Source organism: Cebidichthys violaceus, unplaced genomic scaffold, assembly GCF_023349555.1.
Source record: "Cebidichthys violaceus isolate CVI_PGR_0920_01 unplaced genomic scaffold, fCebVio1.0.p SCAF_93, whole genome shotgun sequence".
Lineage (NCBI taxonomy): Eukaryota > Metazoa > Chordata > Actinopteri > Perciformes > Stichaeidae > Cebidichthys > Cebidichthys violaceus.
Genome location: NW_027176979.1, coordinates 409,314 through 432,211, shown reverse-complemented (window position 1 = coordinate 432,211; position 22,898 = coordinate 409,314). Strand labels below are relative to the sequence as shown.

Below are 22,898 nucleotides of genomic sequence, written 5' to 3'. Positions count from 1 at the left end.
AGAGGAGGACGACATCTGTGGAGGGGGGGTGAAGGGAGAGGAGACGAGATATTGTGTATATATACTCTGTTTTGTACATTCATTGTTGTTAGACCTCCGAACCATCTGTGGTGAAAGAGCTCTATCCATTCAGCTGAATTATGTCAAACTGTCTGTTCTTTAAATATGATTTAATACTTTAAGAAGTTTGTCATCTGGTTATTTCTCACAGGGAGGTTAAAAATATTTTTTTCCACCACAATGATCACTTCCAACAGTAGAATGCTTCCATAACTCCCACACACAAATACCTGCCAATGACCGTGATGCTATTGTCAGGTCTAAACTTGACTCATTACCTGACTTGACTTAATCCTTGTGGAACTCCCATCATTTAAACATACCAGTCCCAAGGAGTCCATCACATCCTCTACTATCAATCCATTCCTATCAGTCTTTTCCTCCCCAGGGAGTACTATGGGCATTCAAATCACCACACCACATGACCCTTCTTCTGTCTAGTCCCTTTATTGCCTCCAATGCTTCTAATTCCAATCGTTGACACGGATTGTAGAAATTCACCACGACCAAACTTTCATCCCCTATCCACACTTCAACAACTACATCTTCTAGGTCTTTTCCTTTTTCTATCTCTCCATAAGAAATTCCTTGCCTAACAAAAGGTAGCACTTCCTCCCCCATTACCCCTTCTCTCTCCCTTCTTATGCACACATATCCCTGAATCACAAAATCTAAGTTTGACTTAAGCCAAGTCTCTTCAACACACATTATATCTGGTTTATCTTCTAACCCATTAAGACAAGCTTTACATTCTTGGCCATTTGCCAACAGACTCCTTGCATTCCATTGGAGAATTAACATGATGACTGATCCTGTGAACACGATTCTTTGTTTAACTGTTCCTGTTTTTTAAGCTCTTCCTGAACAGCCGTCCCAGTCACCCATGAATATTTAAATATCTTGCTGCACTCTTTACTATTATTTCAATCTTCTCAGATGTCCCTTTTGCTTGGAATGTGCAGTTAACTACTTCACAAAGCTCTCCTTATTTATTATCAATATATAATAAATATATATATATATATATATATATATATATATATATATATATATATATTATATGGGAATATATATACATATATATATACATATATATACACACACACACACACACACACACACACACACATACATATATATATACTTTTATCTGCTGCACTTCCACTGCCTTCTTCCTCTCTTCACACCCACCATAGGCCACACTATGTGCACCTCCGCAATCTGCACATTTGAGCTCTGTCCCGTCCTCACATTCCCCATACTCATGTTCCCCTCCACATCTTCCACACTTTAGTTTCCCTTTGCACCCTGCAGCAATATGTCCATATGTTTGTCATTTGAAACACCTCACAGGTGGTGGGACAGAAGCTCTTACAGAGGAACTTATATATCCCACAGTGACTTCATCAGGCAACGCCCTCTCTTGGAAATCCAGCAGCACTGACAAACTATCAACCCTCTCTCCTCTTCCTGCTTGCAGACCTTTAATCTCTATCATGTTTCCACCTCTTATGCTTGATCTCATATTCTCCATCTTTTCCTCCACTGGGACACCAAATATAACTTCTCTCACAAAGGGCCCATCACTGGTCTTCTTAGCGTTCTCAACCACCATGTTGCACACTGTTTTCAGCTTCATTGCTTTCTCTCTCTGCTCCTCATCCTAACACTTGATCAACAAGCCGCCGTCACCCAGCACCTTCGCCATCAACATTTCACATACTTCCTCCTTCAACCCGCGAGTCGGCACCACCGGACTAACTTTCCTGATATCACATCCAAACTACTACCAGATACACGACTCTGATTCCTGACTCGTCTATCTTTCCGTACTTCAGTCCAGTTCTTGTAATCCATATCCTCACTCCCACCCTCTCCATCACTATTCCCTCCATCCTTAGTCACAGATCACTTTATGCACAATCCGCTGATACTACTTCTCCAAACTCTCCGTCCGTCTCTCTCGCGTCACTTCCCCCCGTCACAATTTATACACGCCAGGTAAACATTAATAACAACAATAACAATAACAGAGCCTAATCCTATCCTGTGTAATAACTACAGGCAGCTAATAACAGTCCTAAGTACAGCACTTTATACAGGTGAAGGGAAACAAGCCGCAGGTTCCACAATGTGCTGAACACACAGGCTGACTTCATCATTACAACATATTGACTGGTAGTAGAAAATACATTACATTACATTACAGTCATTTAGCAGACGCTTTTATCCAAAGCGACTTACAATAAGTGCATTCAACATTGGTAATCAAAAGAACTACTAGTCACCAGAAGTCATAAGTACATTTCCTTTTCCAAACAAGCATCTAAGAGCATGAAGCAGAGCATAACTCAGAGCCAAAGTACAGTGCACAAACGAGAAAAACAGTTAGTGCTATAAGTAATATGAATACAATAAGTGCAACAAGCTAGTATGAAAACAATAAGCGCTAAGTGGAAGGCTCAGGGTAGCACTTCCTGAAGAGGTGGGTTTTCAGCCTGCGCCGAAAGATGGGCAGCTAATCCGCTGTCCTGACGTCAGTGGGAAGTTCATTCCACCACTGTGGGGCCAGGACAGAAAACAGCTGTGACCGGGTCGATCGGCCGCCAGGACCTCTGAGCGACGGGGCGACCGATCGCCCCGAGGCAGCAGAGCGAAGTGGTCGGGCGGGGGTGTAAGGCTTGACCATGGCCTGGAGATAGGAAGGAGCTGTTCCTTTCACTGCCCTGTAGGCTAGCACCAGAGTCTTAAACTGGATGCGAGCTCTTACAGGTAGCCAGTGTAGAGAATGGAGAAAGGAAGTTGTGTGGGAGAACTTGGGGCGATTAAACACCAGGCGAGCTGCAGCTTTCTGGACAAGCTCCAGAGGTCTGATGGCCGACGCCGGGGCTCCGGCGAGTAGAGAGTTGCAGTAGTCCAGGCGGGAGATGACAAGAGCCTGGATGAGAACCTGCGCCATCTCGTCAGTCAGGAAGGGACGAATCCTCCTGATGTTGTAGAGCAGGAATCTGCAGGAGCGTGTAACAGATGAAATGTTTGCCGAGAATGACAGTTGGTCATCCAGGGTCACACCCAGGTTCCTCGCAGTCCGAGTTGGCATCACCACGGTATCATCAATGGTGATGGACAGGTCCCGGTACGGGCAACCCTTCCCCGGGAGGAACAGTAGCTCAGTTTTGTCTAGGTTGAGCTTGAGGTGGTGTGTCGTCATCCACTTCGAGATGTCAGCCAAACACGCAGTGATGCGCGTCTCCACTTGGGTGTCACCGGGGGGAAATGACAAGACCAGCTGGGTGTCATCGGCATAACAATGGTAGGAGAAGTCATGCGAGCGAATAACAGAACCCAGAGATGTTGTGTAGAGCGAGAAGAGAAGGGGGCCCAGGACTGACCCTTGCGGAACCCCCGTAGTCAGCGTGCGTGGTTCCGACACGGCCCCCCTCCAGGTCACCTGGTAGGATCGACCCGTCAGGTAGGATGCAAACAGGGAGAGTGCAGAGCCTGAGACGCCCATCCCCTCGAGGGATGAGAGGAGGATTTGATGGTTCACAGTGTCAAACGCCGCAGACAAGTCCAGGAGAATCAGGACAGAGGAGAGAGAGTTAGCTCTCGCGGCGTGAAGCGACTCTGTCACCGCAAGGAGGGCCGTCTCTGTCGAGTGACCCACTTTGAACCCGGACTGGTGGGGGTCCAAAAGGCTGTTTTGGTGGAGATAGGAAGACAGTTGGTTAAAGACAGCACGTTCAAGTGTTTTGGATAGAAAGGGTAGAAGAGAAACCGGTCTGAAGTTCTTGACATCAGAGGGGTCAAGTGATGGTTTCTTCAGAAGGGGGGTGACTCTGGCGGTCTTGAAGGCCGTAGGAAAGCATCCTGAAGCAAGAGATGTGTTGATGAGGTGGGTGAGGAAAGGAAGGAGTTCAGTCGCAATAGACTGAAGAAGAGGGGAAGGGATCGGGTCAAGGGAGCACGTGGTGGGGCGGTTAGATGTAACAAGGTTGAGGACCTCGTTAGGGGAGAGAGGAGCCAGAAAGGGTAAGATGGGGCGTGGAGATGGGAGGGAGAGCTGTGGGGGCAGGATTGGACAGGGAGAGAGGGGCTGAGAGAAGGAGGATCTGATATCGTTTACCTTCTTGTCAAAGAAGTTGGCAAAATCATCAGGGAGAAGGGAGGAAGTAGGAGGAGGGGGTGGGGGTTGGAGGAGTGAAGTGAAAGTTTCAAAGAGTTTTTTAGGATTGGAAGCAGAGGTTAGGATTTTAGAGCGGAAGAACGCAGCTTTAGCAGTAGATAGAGAGGAGGAAAAAGTGGAAAGAAGAGCTTGGAAGTTAAGAAGGTCCTCCGGGAGTTTGCCTTTTCTCCATTTACGCTCAGCCTCTCTTAGGCTCCGTCTATCAGTACGCACTGAGTCCGACAGCCACGGGGCAGGTGGAGTTGGGCGTGCAGGCCTGGAGGTGAAGGGACAGAGTTTGTCCAAAGTAGAAGTTAGGGTGGAGAGGAGAAGATCAGTAGCAGTATCAGGGGATAGGAGAGAGAAGGATTCAGGGTCAGGGAGAGCAGAGGTGACAGAAGAGCAAAGATCAGCAGGGGAGAGGGAGCGGAGATGACTCCGGGTAGAAACCATGTGGGTAGGTGGAGGAAGTGATGGAGCAGAGGATAGGGAGAGGGAGTAGGACATGAAATAGTGGTCAGAGAGCTGGAGGGGAGTGACAGAGAGGTTAGCAGTAGAACAGTGCCTAGTGAAGATAAGATCCAGCTGGTTGCCGGCCTTGTGGGTAGGAGGAGAAGAAGAGTGGTAAAGGTCAAAGGAGGAGAGGAATGAAAGAAGAGGTTCAAGCTTGTCGGTCTGGATGTTGAAGTCACCGAGCAGGATGAGCGCCGAGCCATCGTCATGGAGGTGCGAGACTAATGTGTCGAGCTCGTCCAGGAACTCACCAAGAGGCCCTGGTGGGCGATACACAACAGCAATGGTGAGCTTGACTGGATAAGTGACAGTAACAGCATGAAATTCGAAAGAGGACGGGGAGAACTGAGGAACAGAGACAAGAGAGTATTTCCATTTTGGGGAAATTAGCAGGCCAGTACCACCACCCCGCCTCCCAGCTCTGGGAGTGTGAGAGAAAGAGTACACATCTGACAGAGCTGCGGGTGTGGTGCTGTTTTCTGGTGTGATCCAGGTCTCAGTTAGAGCAAGAAAGTTAAGGGAGAGCAAGGAAGCGTAACCCGAGATGAACTCAGCTTTCGGCACTGCCGACTGGCAGTTCCAGAGCCCCCCCGCCACCACTTGCTCGCCCCGAGCTGAGAGAGTAGGATAGATGAGGTTAGTGGGGTCACGGCTCCTGAAAGCTGCCCAATGTCTACGTGACCGCCGGGCAGAGGACCGGACAGAAATAGGATGCAAACACATGGTAGTACACGCTCGAGAAGTCTTAGCTTGACGAAATCGGGCTTGAAAAAGTCGGCCTGTTGCCTTAATTTGCCTAAAACAGGCCTAAGTACAGTTTAAAGAGCAAGAACAAGATACTTATCAAATGCAGGTGAGTTTAGAAGTTCAGCTGGTCCACCAGGAGATGGATACACATAAACCTACAGGAATAATGAGGGGTAGACATCTTGTCTCCTTATTCTTTATTACAGTATCATTTATCACTAGCTTTCATATTGTACTGTACTTTGGATCAGTACTTTTCCTTCTCATGTTAGTCCTCCAGAAAGGTTTTGTTAGGATTGCAACCCGATCAGAGTCTCACATCTCATCTGCTCCTTTATTCAGAAACTGATTCTTACTATTTATGACATCAATATTTATCAAACTTGTGTTTTTATTGATGAGATACTTTCAGGTGAAGGAATATTCCTGATCATTTCAAGACTTTAAAGTCAATTCACAAGTTCACTCTTACTCAACTCATCATCTTCACATCTTCATCCTCCTAAATTACTGACCAGCAGAGGTAAATTTTCAATAAGATTTAGAGGAACCAAATTATGAATCACTTTTCACACCTAACAAAAACATTTTCCATCATAAAATGTTTCAAAAGGTGCTTCAAATAAAATGTAATTGCTGTTTTAATGTATTATTGTTCACGTCTGTCTTGTTTTAGCTGTTATATTATATTTATTTTTGATTCACTCATATGGACTAAACCAACATCCCTGAACAAACAAGTCCAGACTTACTCTCACTCACACACACTCGACACAATTACATTTTTATTTCTCTTTTGTTGGTTGTAATGTATTGATATGTTATCATATTTCATATCTTGTAAAAATATCTTGTCAATAATATTGTACTTGGTCATATCTTATGCATATTCATTTTATGTTCTCTGTAATATTGTGAAACTTTAATATTAAATATGTGGAGACTTCAAATAAGCCCAGTTGGCTTTCTGCCTCTTCCTGCATTGTGATATTATTTATCTCTGTTATGTTTGTTTATTTTTTATTTTATTGTTTAAATGGTGCAAAATAAATAAATTCATTAAACTAAACATGATGACTCATCAGGAGTCTTTGTGTTTGTGTCACCTGATGAATGAAGTCCACTGTTCTCTCTCTTTTAGCTCTGTTTTTGGTCTCCACCACCTCCTGAGGGAAACATCTGTCTCTTTAGCTGCTGAATGCTCCTCTATGTTCACCAGCTAGTCTCTGACTGAGTCTGTCTGCTGTTTGCTGCTGAGCAGGTAGTGAACAGCCTCTGTTCACTACCTGCTCAGCAGCAAACAGCAGACAGACAAGCATCACAGCAGACAGACAAGCTGTGATGAAGCCGGCTTCATCACAGCTTGTTGGATGAAAACAGCTGCTGCTGGAAATACTGAGACTGAACCAAACAGGAAATGTGCTGCAGAACCAAAACTAGGAGCTAAAAGAGGCTCAAAAGCTCTGTAGAGCTGCAGAGATGGAGACGGTTCTCTGTGGGTTCATCAGCACCACACAACTCTTCACCGTCACACAGAGTCAGCTGATCCGTTGTCAATATAGAAATATTGATTGTTGATGTTTTGTTTTTGTCTTGTGTTTGTGTAGTAATGACTGTTGTCTCTCAGAAGTAAAGGAGAAAGTATCTTGAAATCACTACAGCACCACAAACCCTCTGATGGAGGAGGTCGGGGGGATGGTTGGATGTACAAAGCTGTTCACATCCTGTCTCCTAGCAACAGTCAACACTGGTTTCTATTATCTGTAATCTGGGGGTGAAAATATTACAGTTCAAGTCCGTCTGCAGCCACAGAGCACTGCCTGTGTCCCCCTAGAACTTTGGTCCAGTCCTAAATAAACCTCTTTGGGCTCTGACACACCATGTCCACAATCAGCTGTTGGTTCTTCACTGAGGGTCTGTGGCCAACTGTCACCTGTAGTTTCAACAAGTCGACTCTTATCAGCCAGGGAACTGTCTGTCAGTGCAAAACAAACCACAACCAGGTAAAGCTGAACTCCTTTAAAACAGAAAAACATTCCTATTGAGATGATTCATCAAGATGCTTTAAACAGATTGTTTCTTTGTCTGTTTGTCTTTTCACAATAATGTCTGGACTAAAGGGCAACACACACTGGTGGCAGATGACGAGCATCAAAACATCAACTATTGTTTGATATGAGTCCACAAACCTGCAGAGTGATGACGTGGACGCATGTCAACCCAACGTGTCAGGATACACCACTGTCCTATTTTGTAATGTTGAAACAAGACAACAGTTTCATCACCTTCCCTCCCTGTTTGGGCTCATCCTGGCTACTGTTCCCTGACTACTTCTGTCTGTATTGATGGTCTGATGTGGGACACAAACAGTTTGATGAGTCTCTGGTAGTTTGACGTCAGCTTGGTGTGTCAGGGTCATATTAACCAGTGTGACAGAGAAAACGTCTCTAGCTCTACCTCCTCTATCAGACTGATTGTCTGTGGCTGCAGCAGGCCTCTTCATACCTGAGAGTTTCCAGTCTCCAGTGTGGATCCTCCAGTCCAGCAGACAGCAGCTTCACTCCTGAGTCTCCTGGATGATTGTAGCTCAGGTCCAGCTCTCTCAGATGGGAGGGGTTGGAGCTCAGAGCTGAGGCCAGAGAAGCACAGCCTTCCTCTGTGATCAGACAGCCTGACAGGCTGCAAACACACAAAACAACACACATGTCGGTTATTGTTGGTTAAATCTTTGCACTACTGTTTATTTAGTTGATTTAATATTATTGTGTTATTCTATTTCATTGTGTATATAGTGTGCATTCTTTATCTAATATCTTTACTCTGTTATTATAATTGTATATATTGTGTATTGACATGTGCATTTTTTTATATTATATTAGGATTTTTAGTGTAACCTATTGCTGCTTGCAACAAAATAATTTCCCCTCGAGGGATAAATAAAGTTACTATCTATCTATCTCAATTAATCGGAGGGAACTGTGAGGGCTGGAAGGTTACTGCAGTATTGAGATACTGTGGGCTACTATGGGGTTACATTAACATTGTTACTGATTGTTTTCTAGTTACAGCCAAACACTGATAACATTACTGATAACTGATATAACAGCAGAGTGAGAAAAAAAGGAAAAGACTATTAAACATGTTTAAAATATATTTTTTAAAATAATGGAAACAAAAATAAACACAATTGATTTAAAACCATGCAAGCAAAGACACAATCGTATGCAGGTTAAGAGTTTATCCATTAATGTAAATCAGGATTAAGGTGGTCATCAGTGGAACATATTGATGAATCCTGACCTGAGAGTTTCCAGTTCACAGTGTGGACTCTCCAGTCCAGAAGACAGCAGCTTCACTCCTGAATCATGGAGGTTGTTTTTACTCAGGTCCATCTCTCTAAGACTAGAGGACTGGGAGCTGAGAACTGAGGACAGAGCTTCACAGCTTCTCTCTGAGAGGTTACAGTCACTCAGTCTACAGAAACAATGATCAATAAGAAGAAAAAAATACATCATCAGGATGAGGGGTGGATATTAAATGTTGTTGTTTGGTGGTAAATACTAAATTTGGCATTTCTGTTGTCTTCCTGACTCGTTTAAAAGAGAGAGAGAGAGAGAGAGAGAGAGAGAGAGAGAGAGAGAGAGAGAGAGAGAGAGAGAGAGGATAAAGTAAGTGATAAAGAGAAATTAAACTTCATATTCTGATTTCATGTCGGTTACCTTCTAAAGCAGAAATAAACAACCATCAAACTCTCAGCAGATCGTCACTGTAGAGACAGACATTCAAGTTTTCAGTCTCTTTTCCACTTCTGCTTTTCTACTTTTCATTCATTAATTATATCAAACATAACATCACGAAGCATAAATAAGAGGAACAACAGGGTGACTCTGTGATGTTTTATTGTGAATGAAAACTGTGTTTCAAACACTGTCATTGTTTTTAATCCACTGTGGATCAAATGTGTCTGTACTACAAGGGTCTTATGATGTGATGGAAACAGAAATTCACAAAAATTACTTTTGAACCATAGTTTAATCTCTGAGATTAGTTCCTCTGGTTCCATAGTTCTGGTTAATTTCCTGGTGAAAAATGGTTCATAAAATCTGAAATCCTGATGAACAAATTCAAAGATTCAGAAAAAAAGAGGCTGTTTACACTGCATGGAGCTGAGTCTAGAGATACATTTAAATCATTGAAGACAAACTAACTTGATCTGACCTCAGAGTTTCCAGTTCACAGTGTGGACTCTCCAGTCCAGCAGAGAGCAGCTTCACTCCTGAATCCTGCAGGTTGTTGTTACTCAGGTCCATCTCTCTCAGACTAGAGGACTGGGAGCTGAGAACTGAGGACAGAGCTTCACAGCTTCTCTCCGAGAGGATACAGCCACTCAGTCTGAAGAGACAACAATCAACAAGAAGAAAAAATACATTATCAGGATGAGGGGTGGACATTTAATGTTGTTGTTTGGTGTTAAATACTAAATTAGGCTCTTCTGTTGTCTTCCTGACTCGTTTAAAAGAGAGAGACAGAGAGAGAGAGAGAGAGAGAGAGAGAGAGAGAGAGAGAGAGAGAGAGGACAAAGTGAGTGATAAAGAGAGAGAGAGAGAGGACAAAGTGAGTGATAAAGAGAAATTAAACTTCATATTCTGATTTCATGTCGGTTACGTTCTACAGCAGAAATAAACAACCATAGCAGATCGTCACTGTAGATACAGACATTAAAGTTTTCAGTCTCTTTTCCACTTCTGCTTTTCTACTTTTCATTCATTAATTATTTCAAACATAACATCACAAAGCATAAATAGGAGGAACAACAGGATGACTTTGTGATGTTTTAATGTGAATGAAAACTGTGTTTCAAACGCTGTCATTGTTTTTAATCCACTGTGGCTCAAATTTGTCTGTTCTACAGGGTTCTTATGATGCGATAAGAACCCTGATGTGAAACACAAACAGAAATTCACAAAAATTACTTTTGGACCCTAGTTTATTCTCTGAGATTAGTTCCTCTGGTTCCATAGTTCTGGTTAATTTCCTGGTGAATAAAAAGTTCATAAAATCTGAAAGCCTAATGAACAAATTCAAAGATTCAGAAAAAAAAGAGGCTGTTTACACTGCAAGGAGTTGATAGTCTAGAGACACATTTAATTCATTGAAGACAAACTAACTTGATCTGACCTCAGAGTTTCCAGTTCACAGTGTGGACTCTCCAGTCCAGCAGACAGCAGCTTCACTCCTGAATCCTGCAGGTTGTTGTTACTCAGGTCCATCTCTCTCAGACTAGAGGACTGGGAGCTGAGAACTGAGGACAGAGCTTCACAGCTTCTTTCTGAGAGGTTGCAGTCACTCAGTCTGAAAAGAAAATGATGAAGAAAAAAAATAAGCAATAGGTAGAAAAGATAATGGCATATTTAAGTTATGATATATGAATCTAACTCTCTCTGTACTTACAAAGCTTTGTTGGAGGCTTTGACCACTGGCAGCAGCCTCAGAAGAGCCTCCTCTGAATCAGAGTATTTCTTCAGGTCAAATACATCCAGATGTTCTTCTGATGTCAGTAAGATGAAGACCATAGCTGACCACTGAGCAGGAGACAGTTTATCTGTGGAGAAAAGTCCTGAACTCAGGGACTGTTGGATCTCCTCCACTAGAGAACGATCATTCAGTTCATTCAGACAGTGGAACAGATTGATGCTTTTCTCTGGAGACACATTCTCACTGATCTTCTTCTTGATGTACTGGACTGTTTCCTGATTGGTCTGTGAGCTACTTCCTGTCTGTGTCAGCAGACCTCGTAGGAGAGTCTGATTGGTCTCCAGTGAAAGACCCAGGAGGAAGCGGAGGAACAAGTCCAGGTGTCCATTTGGACTCTGTAAGGCCTTGTCAACAGCACTCTGGTAGAGACGTTTGAGTTCAGGTTTGTCTGTAAAGACTTTAGACAACCAGGAGGTTGTTTGTTCTTCTGACAACAGATTGACACCGGAGTTGATGAAGGTCAGATGGACATGAAGAGCAGCCAGAAACTCCTGAACACTCAGATGGACGAAGCAGAACACCTTGTCCTGGTACAGTCCTCTCTCCTCTCTAAAGATCTGTGTGAACACTCCTGAGTACACTGAGGCTGCTCTGATATCGATGCCACACTCTGTCAGGTCGGATTCATAGAAGATCAGGTTGCCTTTCTGCAGCTGATCAAAAGCCAGTTTTCCCAGAGACTCAGTCATCTTCCTGCTCTCTGGACTCCAGTGTGGATCTGTCTCAGCTCCTCCATCATACTTGACCTTCTTCAGTTTGGACTGAACCACCAGGAAGTGGATGTACATCTCAGTTAGGGTCTTGGGCAGCTCTCCTCCCTCTCTGGTCTTCAACACTTCCTCCAGAACTGTAGCAGTGATCCAGCAGAAGACTGGGATGTGGCACATGATGTGGAGGCTTCGTGAGGTCTTGATGTGGGAGATGATCCTGCTGGCCTGCTCCTCATCTCTGAATCTCTTCCTGAAGTACTCCTCCTTCTGTGGGTCAGTGAACCCTCTGACCTCTGTCACCATGCCGACACACTCAGGAGGGATCTGATTGGCTGCTGCAGGTCGTGTGGTGATCCAGAGGCGAGCAGAGGGAAGCAGTTTCCCCCTGAAGAGGTTTGTCAGCAGCACATCTACTGAGGTGGACTCTGTAACATCAGTCAGGACCTCATTGTTGTGGAAGTCCAGAGGAAGTCGACACTCATCCAGACCGTCAAAGATGAACAGAACCAGGAACTCTTCAAACCTGCAGATTCCTGCTTCTTTGGTTTCACTGAAGAAGTGATGAACAAGTTCCACCAAGCTGTACTTCTCTTTCAGCAAATTCAGCTCTCTGAAAGTGAATGGAAATGTGAACTGTATGTCCTGGTGGTCTTTGCCTTCAGCCCAGTCCAGAGTGAACTTCTGTGTTAAGACTGTTTTCCCAATGCCAGCCACTCCCTTTGTCATCACTGTTCTGATTGGTTCCTCTCTTCCAGGTGAGGCTTTAAAGAGGTCTTCTTGTCTGATGGTTGTTTCTGGTCTGTATGGTTTCCTGGATGCTGCTTCAATGTGTCTGACCTCATGTTCATCATTGACCTCTGCAGTCCCTCCCTCTGTGATGTAGAGCTCTGTGTAGATCTGATTCAGAAGGGTTGGATTTCCTGCTTTAGCGATCCCCTCAAACACACACTGGAACTTCTTCTTCAGGTTAGATTTGAGTTTACGCTGACAAACTGCAGCAAGAAGTCCTGAATGAACACACAACAAAGAAGATCAATGAGTCAAAGAATAGATTTCAACATGTCATGTCCTCAAAGAATGAGTCTATGAATATATGTTGGTCCATCTCTTGAGACATTAGTAAACGTCACATTTATCCAGCATGTTAAATCTTTAGAGAAATCCTCTTACTGCTCTGCAGACAGTCAGCCAGCTCCTCCTGCTTCATTCTCCTCAGAAAGTGCAGTGTGATCTTCACAAATGCCTCTCTGCTGCTCCTCCTCTGCTCTTCATCCTCACCGTCCAGCACCTCTTCATCCTCCCTCTGACTCTCTAAGCATTCTGGGTAACTCACAACCTTCTGGATCTTCTTCAGCTCGTTCTTCACAAAAGTGACGATGTTCTCCTCCAGCAGCTGGAATAGAATATTCTATGAATGACACAAACTAAAACCATGGAACCAAACATCTATGTGGTCAGATCAGTCTCAATAATTGCAAATGCACGCAGAACGATTCACAAATACATTCCAATGCACACATAAATAAATTACGATTTATATAAATGTAAAAAAAAAAAAAAAAAATCACGAATATATTTCTGCATTTGTATGTATTTGTTTGTGGATTGCTCCACATTTGTTTGTGGGTTTTTTGAGACTGCCCTGACGTCTCTGGATTCGCAAATGTGTTTTTTCCAACATGGAGCTATCTGTAGCCAATCAGATGTCAGTCTCATTTTCAACCAATCACATCAGCACAGCTCCCCCCTCGAGGCTGCCAGCTGTGTTCACACCAAACGCAGTGCGAATTATTCGTGCGCCAAGATTACATACAAAGTCTATTCACAGACTCGATGAGACTGGAGTGACGCGAATTCGCTTCAATTGCCAAAACTTACATTTAGGTTTACTTGAGGCAAATGAAAGGAAATATAGTAGTGGGCTATGTTAACACTATGCTAGCTAGCTAGCTAGCTAGCTAGCTATTTTGTTAGAAACTGTCTTCAGTGAGTAAGAGTGTGAACGAGCAAATTCAAAATACAAGAAATAACTGTCAACATCTCTCTATTCTTTGCATTAATATATCTCTCTCGTATTTCAAAACAATAATATCAGTCGCTATAGAATGTTGTTTATAATCAGTTAATGGTATATTTGACACTGAACTAGTTCATCTTTATCTCAGTGATAGTGTCCAAATGAGCATAAAATATCACTGGTATGTAAAAACTACACGGACCACAAAACAGATGTAAATGTTGATCAAAATCTTATTCCCTTCTGCTCATGATAAAACAAGTAAACAACTCAAAAGTTGACTCTGTCAGGTCCATTCTCCATCCATTGTGTGCGGTCCCTTTAACAATTAGGATTTGGGAGTGACGCGGATATGAAAGCTAGTTTATTCATCTTTCCTTTACAAGCAGGAAAATGATTTCTCTCTCTTTATTTGAGAAAAGTTCATATTTGTGTTGTCAAATTTCACTATGACCCTGAAATTCTGTCTCTTGTATTATCATATACTGAATGCAAGCAAAACTACAGAGCAAAATCACACTCTGTCTGATTGAACCAATCTATGAACTGTCTGAAACAATGGATATCCGGTAATTTTTCAAAATAAAATACAATGTCCAGCCGGATCGCACCGCACACGCTCCCGGTGGAATCAAATATGTACTTTACATATTTGTGTGTAAAGAATGCTGATATGAAATATGAAAAACAACCAGTAGTCAATGTGCAAGCTGCACATTGAATGGTGATGTAAGCTTCTCTATTGGGTTCATATGTTTGTAAATGTGACTCTGAAAGAGTCAGTGCCTCACCAGACACCAACCTCACCACACGTCACTGCTCTAGATACCTCATATTAATAGAGACCGGACCAAACTATGTGTATAAATGTGTGTAAACCATATGGTACAAACAATGAAGAGACGCTGCCGTATTTACGCCGAGATGACGTTATTTTGAGTGTTGATGGAGCTGCTACAATGTTAGCATAGCCTAGCGCTGATGATCCGAGCTCCATTGAGAAAACAAGTATTTTAAAAGTTATTTGCTTGTCGTCTTGCGGCGAGAAACAAAACATGAATTCAGACTTTTTACAAATCATGACTTAGTTATTTCGTCATCCCTCTTTGTCCATTTATTGTGGTTAAATCACAGCCACATCTGTTTATTTAGGGTTCATACAGCTGTAGTAAACCAGCTGATGTGTGGCTTGATAGACACAGTGAATACAGCTGATAGAATCCACGGAGCTCCTCCGGACTATGTTATGAACCAGACATGACGGCGTTCAGTTTCCTGATATCTGGGACTTCCTCAACACGTACTAAGCAGAAATAGAGGTTATTTTGTCCGTGGTTGATGGCGGACAGTTGAACGGCTTCCAGGACGATAAGCCACGCCCCCTCTATGGTGCGTCTAGCGCGATTCACGCGAATGAACACAAATGGTCCCCGGAGAGACCGGTGGCACGAATGACGCAATTAATTGGTGTGAACACAGCTGGCAGCGACGTGGGGAAGGGAGGGGGGAGCTGAGCTCATGTGATTGGTTGAAAATGAGGCTGACATCTGATTGGCTACAGATAGGTCCATGTTGAAAATAACGCATTTGCGAATCCTGAGACGTCAGAGGAGTCTCAAAAAACCCACATAAATGCAGAAATATATTTGTGATTTTTTTATTTTGATTTATATAAATCGTAATTTATTAATGTGTGCATTGGAATGTATTTGTGAATCTTTCTGCGTGCATTTGCAATTATTGAGACTGATCTGACCACGTTAACATCAGATCCATGTTGGACAGACTGACGATCCACTGGTCTACAAAGTGCAGCATGGAGATGATTGTGAACAGAATAGATGTAACAGTAGTTGTACATGTACAGACCATAAATATGGAGTCCAGGTGTGTTTGATGCTGCTGGGCAGACTGACCTCTGGGAACCTCTGAGCTCTCCTGGTCCTCTCTGTGGAGGAATCATGAAGAACCAGCTCACATTGTGTTTGTACCATTAACACAAATACAACAATTAGTTAAAAATGTTGTGTTCTGTCATGATTGATCACAATGAAAACCAGATGCTCAACAGATTCTCATTTCTGTTTTTATTGGACAATAGAAGTTGTTTTATTGGCAGCACGGTAAAGTCAAAGATTATATCCTAGGTCAAATTCATACCGGTTTATTTTATATACCTTCTATACCTTCCACCTCTAGATACCACTACAACTAGAAACAACTAGAATCACTTCTGATGTGATACTTGTTCATATTTGGTGTAGTTTCTATTCTACCATTGTGTTGTTAGTCAGATGTACCAAGACTTCATACTGTTGATCTGTCACATCACTGAAACAAAGGGTCTGTATTTGGTTTTGTCCACAGCACCATTGGGGAGACTTCCTCCTCCGAGTCTTTCTAGTCTCCAGACCTCTGCAACTAGAGTTAGGATGATATCCAGAATGCTACTTCTTGTCTGATGTAAAACCTACAACAAGTAGTTCAAGATATTGTGTCATGATCATAATGAGAAATGAGATCATAATGACAGATCAAAGTCTATAAATGATAGACGACCAAAGTTGTATCTGTGTATCAGCTCGTCATCTGTTTCATCTGTTTTAATTACTTACTCTGGGTCATAAGAACGGCGTCCATCTTTGAAGTCAAACAGACGACCTTTAGAGTGATCACTCTTCATGGACACACAGCTGGGTTCAGGAGACTTTTCTCTCTGCTGCTGTGAACTGATAGAAACACTGACATTTACTGAACATACAATCTTCATATCTCTGCTTTAACTGGTTTTATTAGTCAGTAAAAGTTATTTTACTGACAATAAAATGTGTCTTTAATGGCGAAGAAGACACTGATTTTTTTATGGTGACTTGTTTGCTTAATCAACCAAAGAGGCATCACAATGAGACACAATGACTGTTTACATGGACACTCATATTCCACTATTATTCAGAATGTGACAATATTTCAAATTTGATGTGGTTTATGTAAACATCATTATCCATTTGGATATTCTGAATAAGTCCTTATTCCGTATGGAGCATTTTCCAGTGAAGACATGTGGGATATGTCGATATTATTTAGGGTTTTATGAGCACGTTTTTGACATGTAGACAGCTAATTATGAATATGGTCATCAATATGGTTTTTACGTCACTTTGTAACACATGGTCTCTTTCCTGTTCATGACCAGCTCTGTGCGTTGAACACAAACCAACTAGTACAGATGCATGCCCCCAAAAAAGCTCTCATTTGTGTTCAGAAGGAGAAACACGCCTACTTTGAAGCATTATGAAGGACTTTGACATCAACAGGCTTTTGGATATGAACAAATATCTCAATGTGGACCTTTTCAAGAAGGTGTTTGAAGGAATAAAAGAGGGAGGCTGAGTTCACACGGTCCAACAAGTCTGCCACCAGTGGAACACTTTGAAAAAAACATATTTTAACGAAAAGAAGCCAAAAGGCACAAGAGTCTTCTGCCGTTCCACTTTTCCATATTGTGATGTGATAAACTACGTGTGTGAGCATCGACCCGTCAAACACAGCCGACGTGTGATTCACTGGCCTCAGTGATGAGGATGAGGTTTACATCTATCAAATGCACGGCTGCATGTAAATGAGAATATTAGTGGAATATTAATGTTCATTAGCCATGTAAGAAACTCATTAGGAATATATTGACTTTATCTCAATTCAACACAGCAAGAGTCTCAACAGACCTCGTCACCAACAAAGGCTAGGATATATAAGGACGGCCTTCCAACAGGCAACTCTTTGAACTACTGACTTCATCAAAGTGCTTTCTGCCACCAGACCTCTGCTGGTAGTCACTGAACTTCTGTATTTAGTGCACAGACCTCTGTAGCTAGGCCCCAAACATCTGTCACTAATCAGCATACATTTACAACTTGTTCCCAGAGCTCTGAAGCCTGGACGCAGACCTCTGAATGTTGACCCAGAACCCCTGAAACTACTCCCCATATCACCGCTGGTAGTCCCCAATATTCTGCAGCTAGTCCCCAGACCTCTGCACATCGTCCCCAGACCAGCTAGTTAAAGATATTGTGTTTTGTCGTGATTGATTATAATGAAAACAACACTGTACATGATGCACAAACAATTCTGTATCATAACTGAGGATCAAAACAGCTAGCTCATTGTTTCATAAGGTTTTAATTACTTACTCTGGGTCATAAGAACGGCGTCCATCTTTGAAGTTAATCAGACCACCTTTAGAGCAATCACTCTTCATGGACACACAGCTGGGTTCAGGAGACTTTTCTCTCTGCTGCTGTGAACTGATAGAAACACTCACATTTACTGAACATACAATCTTCATATCTCTGCTTCAACTGGTTTTATTGGACGGTAAAAGTTATTTCATTTCAATTAAAGTATGTCTTTGGAACACGTCTTGCTTATGTTCATTCAACATACTTGTTGTATTTCCTGCAGCTTTTTTTGAACCAGTGTGTTGTTGGTCAGATGTCTGAAGAATTAAGACTGTTGACCTGTCACATCACTCATGTATGTGGTTTGGTCCTCTCCTGTCTGATAAACTAACATCCATGTTCTCCGACACGGCTTCTCTAAACCGGCTCCCAGCCTCAGCTCACATCAGCTCCAGACTCTGGTGCTGGTCTACAGGGAAGTGAAGGGAACTGGTCCTTCCTACTGAGGAGCCATGGTCAAACCCTACACTCCTCCTCTACCTCTGGACGTTTGTCCGTCCTGTCCCTCAGAGGACCCTGTGGTCTCTCATCTCCATCCTCACTCTGTTCTGTTCTGGTCCCACAGTGGTGGAATGAAGTACTGAAGTCAGGACAGCAGAGTCACTGAACATCTTCCACCACCATCTGAGAGCCATCTGTCACACGACACCTCCACACAGCTGACGTACATCTCATGTCTTTAACACATTAAAACGTAGCTCTCTAACACACTTTCACTTGTTTACTTGAGAAGGATGTACTTTCATGTTCTCATGACATGTACCTGAAGTTCTGGTTCAGTTTGACTGCTCTGATTGTGAATCACTGGACTGTAATGAACTCTGTCCCTCATTGGTTGTCTGAACTCAAACACACTGTCCTGGTTGTAGTCTGGACACACATTAGGGAATAAACCACTTCCTGTTTCATCCAGGAAGTGACCGATCACTGACGTAGTTCTGGTTTTACTACTTCTCGTTACTTTTCAGAAAGCAGGACAAATAGCAGTATCATCACCGGTCCACTCTTCTTCACAGAGTACTTTAATATCAGCAGTAGAAGACCAGTTCTACTGGGAAGCTCTCAGCTACATGTTAAATGTAATGTATACTTACTCTGCAGAAGAGACTTCTCCTCCTTTAAAATCGACGCCATGTTGGTGTGACTGGTTAGTCTCAGGGGACACACAGCTGGGTTCAGGTTCAGGTCCAGGGGACTCTGGTCTCTGATGGATCCTGGCACACAGAGGAAGACCAGCAGGGAAGCTAATTCACTTTTTAGTCTTCAGTCTCAGCAGCTGTTGTAAAAACTAGCAGCTCTCAACAAGAGAAGGATCAATACATCAACGCTTTATGATAAATATATGTCCTCATAAGAACGTGTGTGAGTGCTGTGAATGTGAAGGTTATGAATAAAGAAGCTGTCATTATGGGACGCGTAGCATCTTCTAGCACCGCTGGGATTTGAACCGATGACGTTTAATCAACAAGGTTCACACTGCACCAAGAAGCTGATGCCAGACACAGAGATGCACATCTACAACCAACTATGATATTACTGTAGATCAACACTTTAATGTTCGAGTACAACAAGAACTACAATGATCCATGATGATTCCTCAGAGCTCAAGATGTCGTCTTGAAACGGTTCAAAACCCCAAAATATTCAGTTTGCAGTGATTCAAAGAAGAGAAACAGCTGATTGTAGAAAGATGAAGTCATCACATTGAAGAGATGAATGAATGAATGTTTGCTTGAACAACGTCTGAAGTGTGAGTGAATGATTGAAGCCGTTCATCTGTAAAACAAGGTGAACAAAGTAATGAGTGTGAATGAATCCAGCTGAACATGAAGTCTGTTGACTGAGTGTAAACCTCACTGACCACCAGGGGGAGCTCAGCAGCTGAGGTAGAAACATAAAGCTCCACCCTCTGGACCTGAACCCTGAGCCCTCCTCCTGTCACTCTGTGGTGTGTTCAAGTGCTCTCTGTTAATAACACCGTCACACCGCTGGGTCCACAGGGTGAACGCGAGGACTTCAGTCGTTGTCGTGGATACAGCGTGTCGTGTTGAACCTGAGATCATCTCACAGTTTGTCTAAAGAGCTCCAGTCAGCATTTGAATCAACAACTTTATTTAAAATGTTCAGTCTGCTGCTTCAGACAGTGAAACAGACACATGATGTCATTCACAGTAAATATAGAATATCAATGAATAACCTCTTCACACAGCTCATATTATCGTGACATGAAGCCCTCAGCTGATCCTCTTCACACTCACAGATGCTCCCATTTGTTTCTGTTCAATGTGAAGAAAAACTGTGACTGCAGATAACATAGAAATCTACATGATGAAGCTCAACGTATCAACACAGCAACATCACAAGCAATCACTTTAATAACTCATAATTATTAGTTCTTGGTTCTAACATCAGTGAAGTATCGAAGTCTGAACTGAAGTTCAGTCTCAGGATTTAATCTAACGACTGAAACTGATTTATGAGATTATTATGAATCAATGTTCAAGTGAAGGAGCCGAGAAACAGATCTCTACAACTAGTCTCCAGATCTCTGCAACTAGTCCCCAGATCTCTGCAACTAGTCCCCAGATCTCTGCAACTAGTCTCCTGATCTCTGCAACTAGTCACCAGATCTCTGCAACTAGTCTCCAGATCTCTGCAACTCATCTCCAGCTCTCTGCAACTACTCTCCAGATCTCTGCAACTACTCTCCAGCTCTCTGCAACTAGTCTCCAGATCTCTGCAACTATCTCCAGATCTCTGCAACTCGTCTCCGGATCTCTGCAATTAGTCTCCAGACCTTTGCAACTAGTCCCTAGACCTCAGCAACTAGTCTCCAGATCTCAGCAATTAGCCTCCAGACCTCTGCAACTAGTCCCTAGACTCAGCATACATTGGTTCTTCCTTCATAGACTGATCAGTTCAACATAATAACACATTGTCATTGAGTGCATGAAGTTATTAATTCAGTCAATGTTGAAGAGAAAGAGCAGAGAAACAACAAACATCACGTTAGTAAGAATGAAGATGTTGAAGGTAAAACAGGATCAAATGTCATGAGAAGTGTTGAGTGTGATACCTTTTCATGTTGCTGATCAGCTGCAGCCACCTGATGAAGACAGACAGACGGGTTCATCATTAGTCTTCAGTCTCATTTGATTTGTGTCTCATCAGGAAATCAGATGTGTTTCTGCATGTAGACTTTAAAGACAGCCAGCTGTAGCTTCAAGGATCTGTTGTCAGATCAACGCTGTGCTGTGGACTCATGATCAAAGACAGGAGGTCAACACACGAACCAACAAAGAGCAGCTCGCTTGTCATCAATTCAAGTTCCACTTACTCAGTTTCTCCTCATGGACTTCAACACTCTGGACCAGGTCTGTGAGAAAAAAGAGTTTTGTGTTGATGCGAGTGTGACGATGATGAAATCCTCTTCTTCTTCTTCATCAGTCCTCAGTGTCTTCAGGCTGCTGTCACACTCCAACACTTTAATAAACCAGTGTGAAGCTGCAGCACTCAGTTCAAAGATCAGCTGCATCATGTTTAGAGGACTTTATATGATACGTGTTAAAGTTTAACCCACAGCATCTTCACACTGGAACAAACCTGAGAACATGAAGCTCCTCCTCACTGACAACATCAACACTCAACACTGTTACTGGCTGTAGAAGAGGACATGGATTCACCTCCAGAGCTGTGAATGAAGCAGCAGGAAGGGTTCATGTTGTAGACCTGGTAGAGATCAAGTCCATCAGAGGTTCTGCTCCATTTAAAGCACAGAGATATGGACCGTTGCTGTCTTCATGTGTTTGTTAAAGTGATGACATGTAGTCATTCAGACAGAGGAGACTTTTACATGGACCTCACAGCTTCATTCACACATGAACCTTTATGGAAAGAGACTCGGTGGTGTTGGGCCGTGTGTTTGATACCTGGGCCTTCAGTGCTGTCCTCCTACAGCTGAACCTCCTCCTAATGACCTCATCATGACGCCACAGCTACGGTAGCATTTGTTTGCTGTACAAATGAAGCTCAACACGTACAAATACACTAAGTGCAGAGTGCAGATCCATGAATACGCGACGGGATGCTGCGTCATTAACGGACGATGAACAGAGTCAGAACCAATCCGGCAACACTGAGACGCTAAAACAGGAATTCATCCTCACACTGAAGATCAGCATTCAGATATGATTCACATCAGAGGAACAACATGAAGCACATCATGAAGACAACTCCACAGAAACACAGAGTTCAACTGAACTTAACACTTCAACACTGAAAGCTAAAGAGTGTTTAGACTTCTGCCGCTTCACGCATCTTCTTGTTGCTGTGCCACGACTAAATGTGTCCCAGCGCAACATAGGACGCAACAATAGTTCCTATCGCATGAATCCATATTCATAAAAACAAGTTGTACAAATAACAATAAAGAAACAAGCATATTAAATAATGACATACATAATATGTATGGCAGGTAAAGCTACTGCAGTTCACTCACCAAAGCTGCTGTTCACCATTTAGAGACAAAGTCCATCCTCCTGTCTTTGTTCAACTGTAGAGTGTTTCCTGAAGGCCTCGGGCCTCTCTTCTACCTAGAGACAGAGAGCAGGAATCTGATTGGATAAAAGCTCTCCTTAAAACAAGCTGGGCTGGGGGATCGTTTCACTTCCTGTTTATATCCTGCTGGGTAGCGTCATGAATATTCACACGTCATAATATTAGTGTTTCATATTACTGATCTTCAAACTCTATAGTAACTGAAGTGATCAAAGAGTCAAACATGTTGAGTTCAACAATGTGGTGGAGTAGATCATCTCCTCCACATCTTCTTATAAAAGTAGCAGAAAATGTAGATTATAAGATAAAATACAAAAAACACAAAAATGTACTTTGGTACAGAAGTTGAGTAAATGTAC

The 22,898-nt window shown here is 42.8% G+C and overlaps 1 protein-coding gene across 2 annotated transcripts in view; it reads right to left on the bottom strand.

The window, feature by feature from the left end:
- LOC137867999 (NACHT, LRR and PYD domains-containing protein 3-like) overlaps positions 1 to 22,604 on the bottom strand; it is a 28,385-nt gene extending 5,781 nt beyond the window's left edge. The window contains exons 1-14 of one of the 2 annotated variants that reach the window (XM_068704519.1): positions 22,481 to 22,604; positions 21,586 to 21,673; positions 21,320 to 21,358; positions 21,059 to 21,088; positions 19,077 to 19,196; positions 17,935 to 18,048; positions 16,363 to 16,476; positions 15,617 to 15,695; positions 12,901 to 13,123; positions 10,937 to 12,737; positions 10,664 to 10,837; positions 9,704 to 9,877; positions 8,786 to 8,959; positions 7,991 to 8,164 (exon numbers count right to left, since the gene is read on the bottom strand). In XM_068704519.1, coding sequence (XP_068560620.1) covers positions 7,991 to 8,164; positions 8,786 to 8,959; positions 9,704 to 9,877; positions 10,664 to 10,837; positions 10,937 to 12,737; positions 12,901 to 13,123; positions 15,617 to 15,695; positions 16,363 to 16,476; positions 17,935 to 18,048; positions 19,077 to 19,196; positions 21,059 to 21,066 — 3,155 coding nt within the window. In that variant the 5' untranslated portion in view covers positions 21,067 to 21,088; positions 21,320 to 21,358; positions 21,586 to 21,673; positions 22,481 to 22,604. The remainder of the gene's footprint in view (positions 1 to 7,990; positions 8,165 to 8,785; positions 8,960 to 9,703; positions 9,878 to 10,663; positions 10,838 to 10,936; positions 12,738 to 12,900; positions 13,124 to 15,616; positions 15,696 to 16,362; positions 16,477 to 17,934; positions 18,049 to 19,076; positions 19,197 to 21,058; positions 21,089 to 21,319; positions 21,359 to 21,585; positions 21,674 to 22,480) is intronic. The other variant, XM_068704520.1, reaches the window with a different exon arrangement.
- Positions 22,605 to 22,898: the final 294 nt, after the last annotated feature.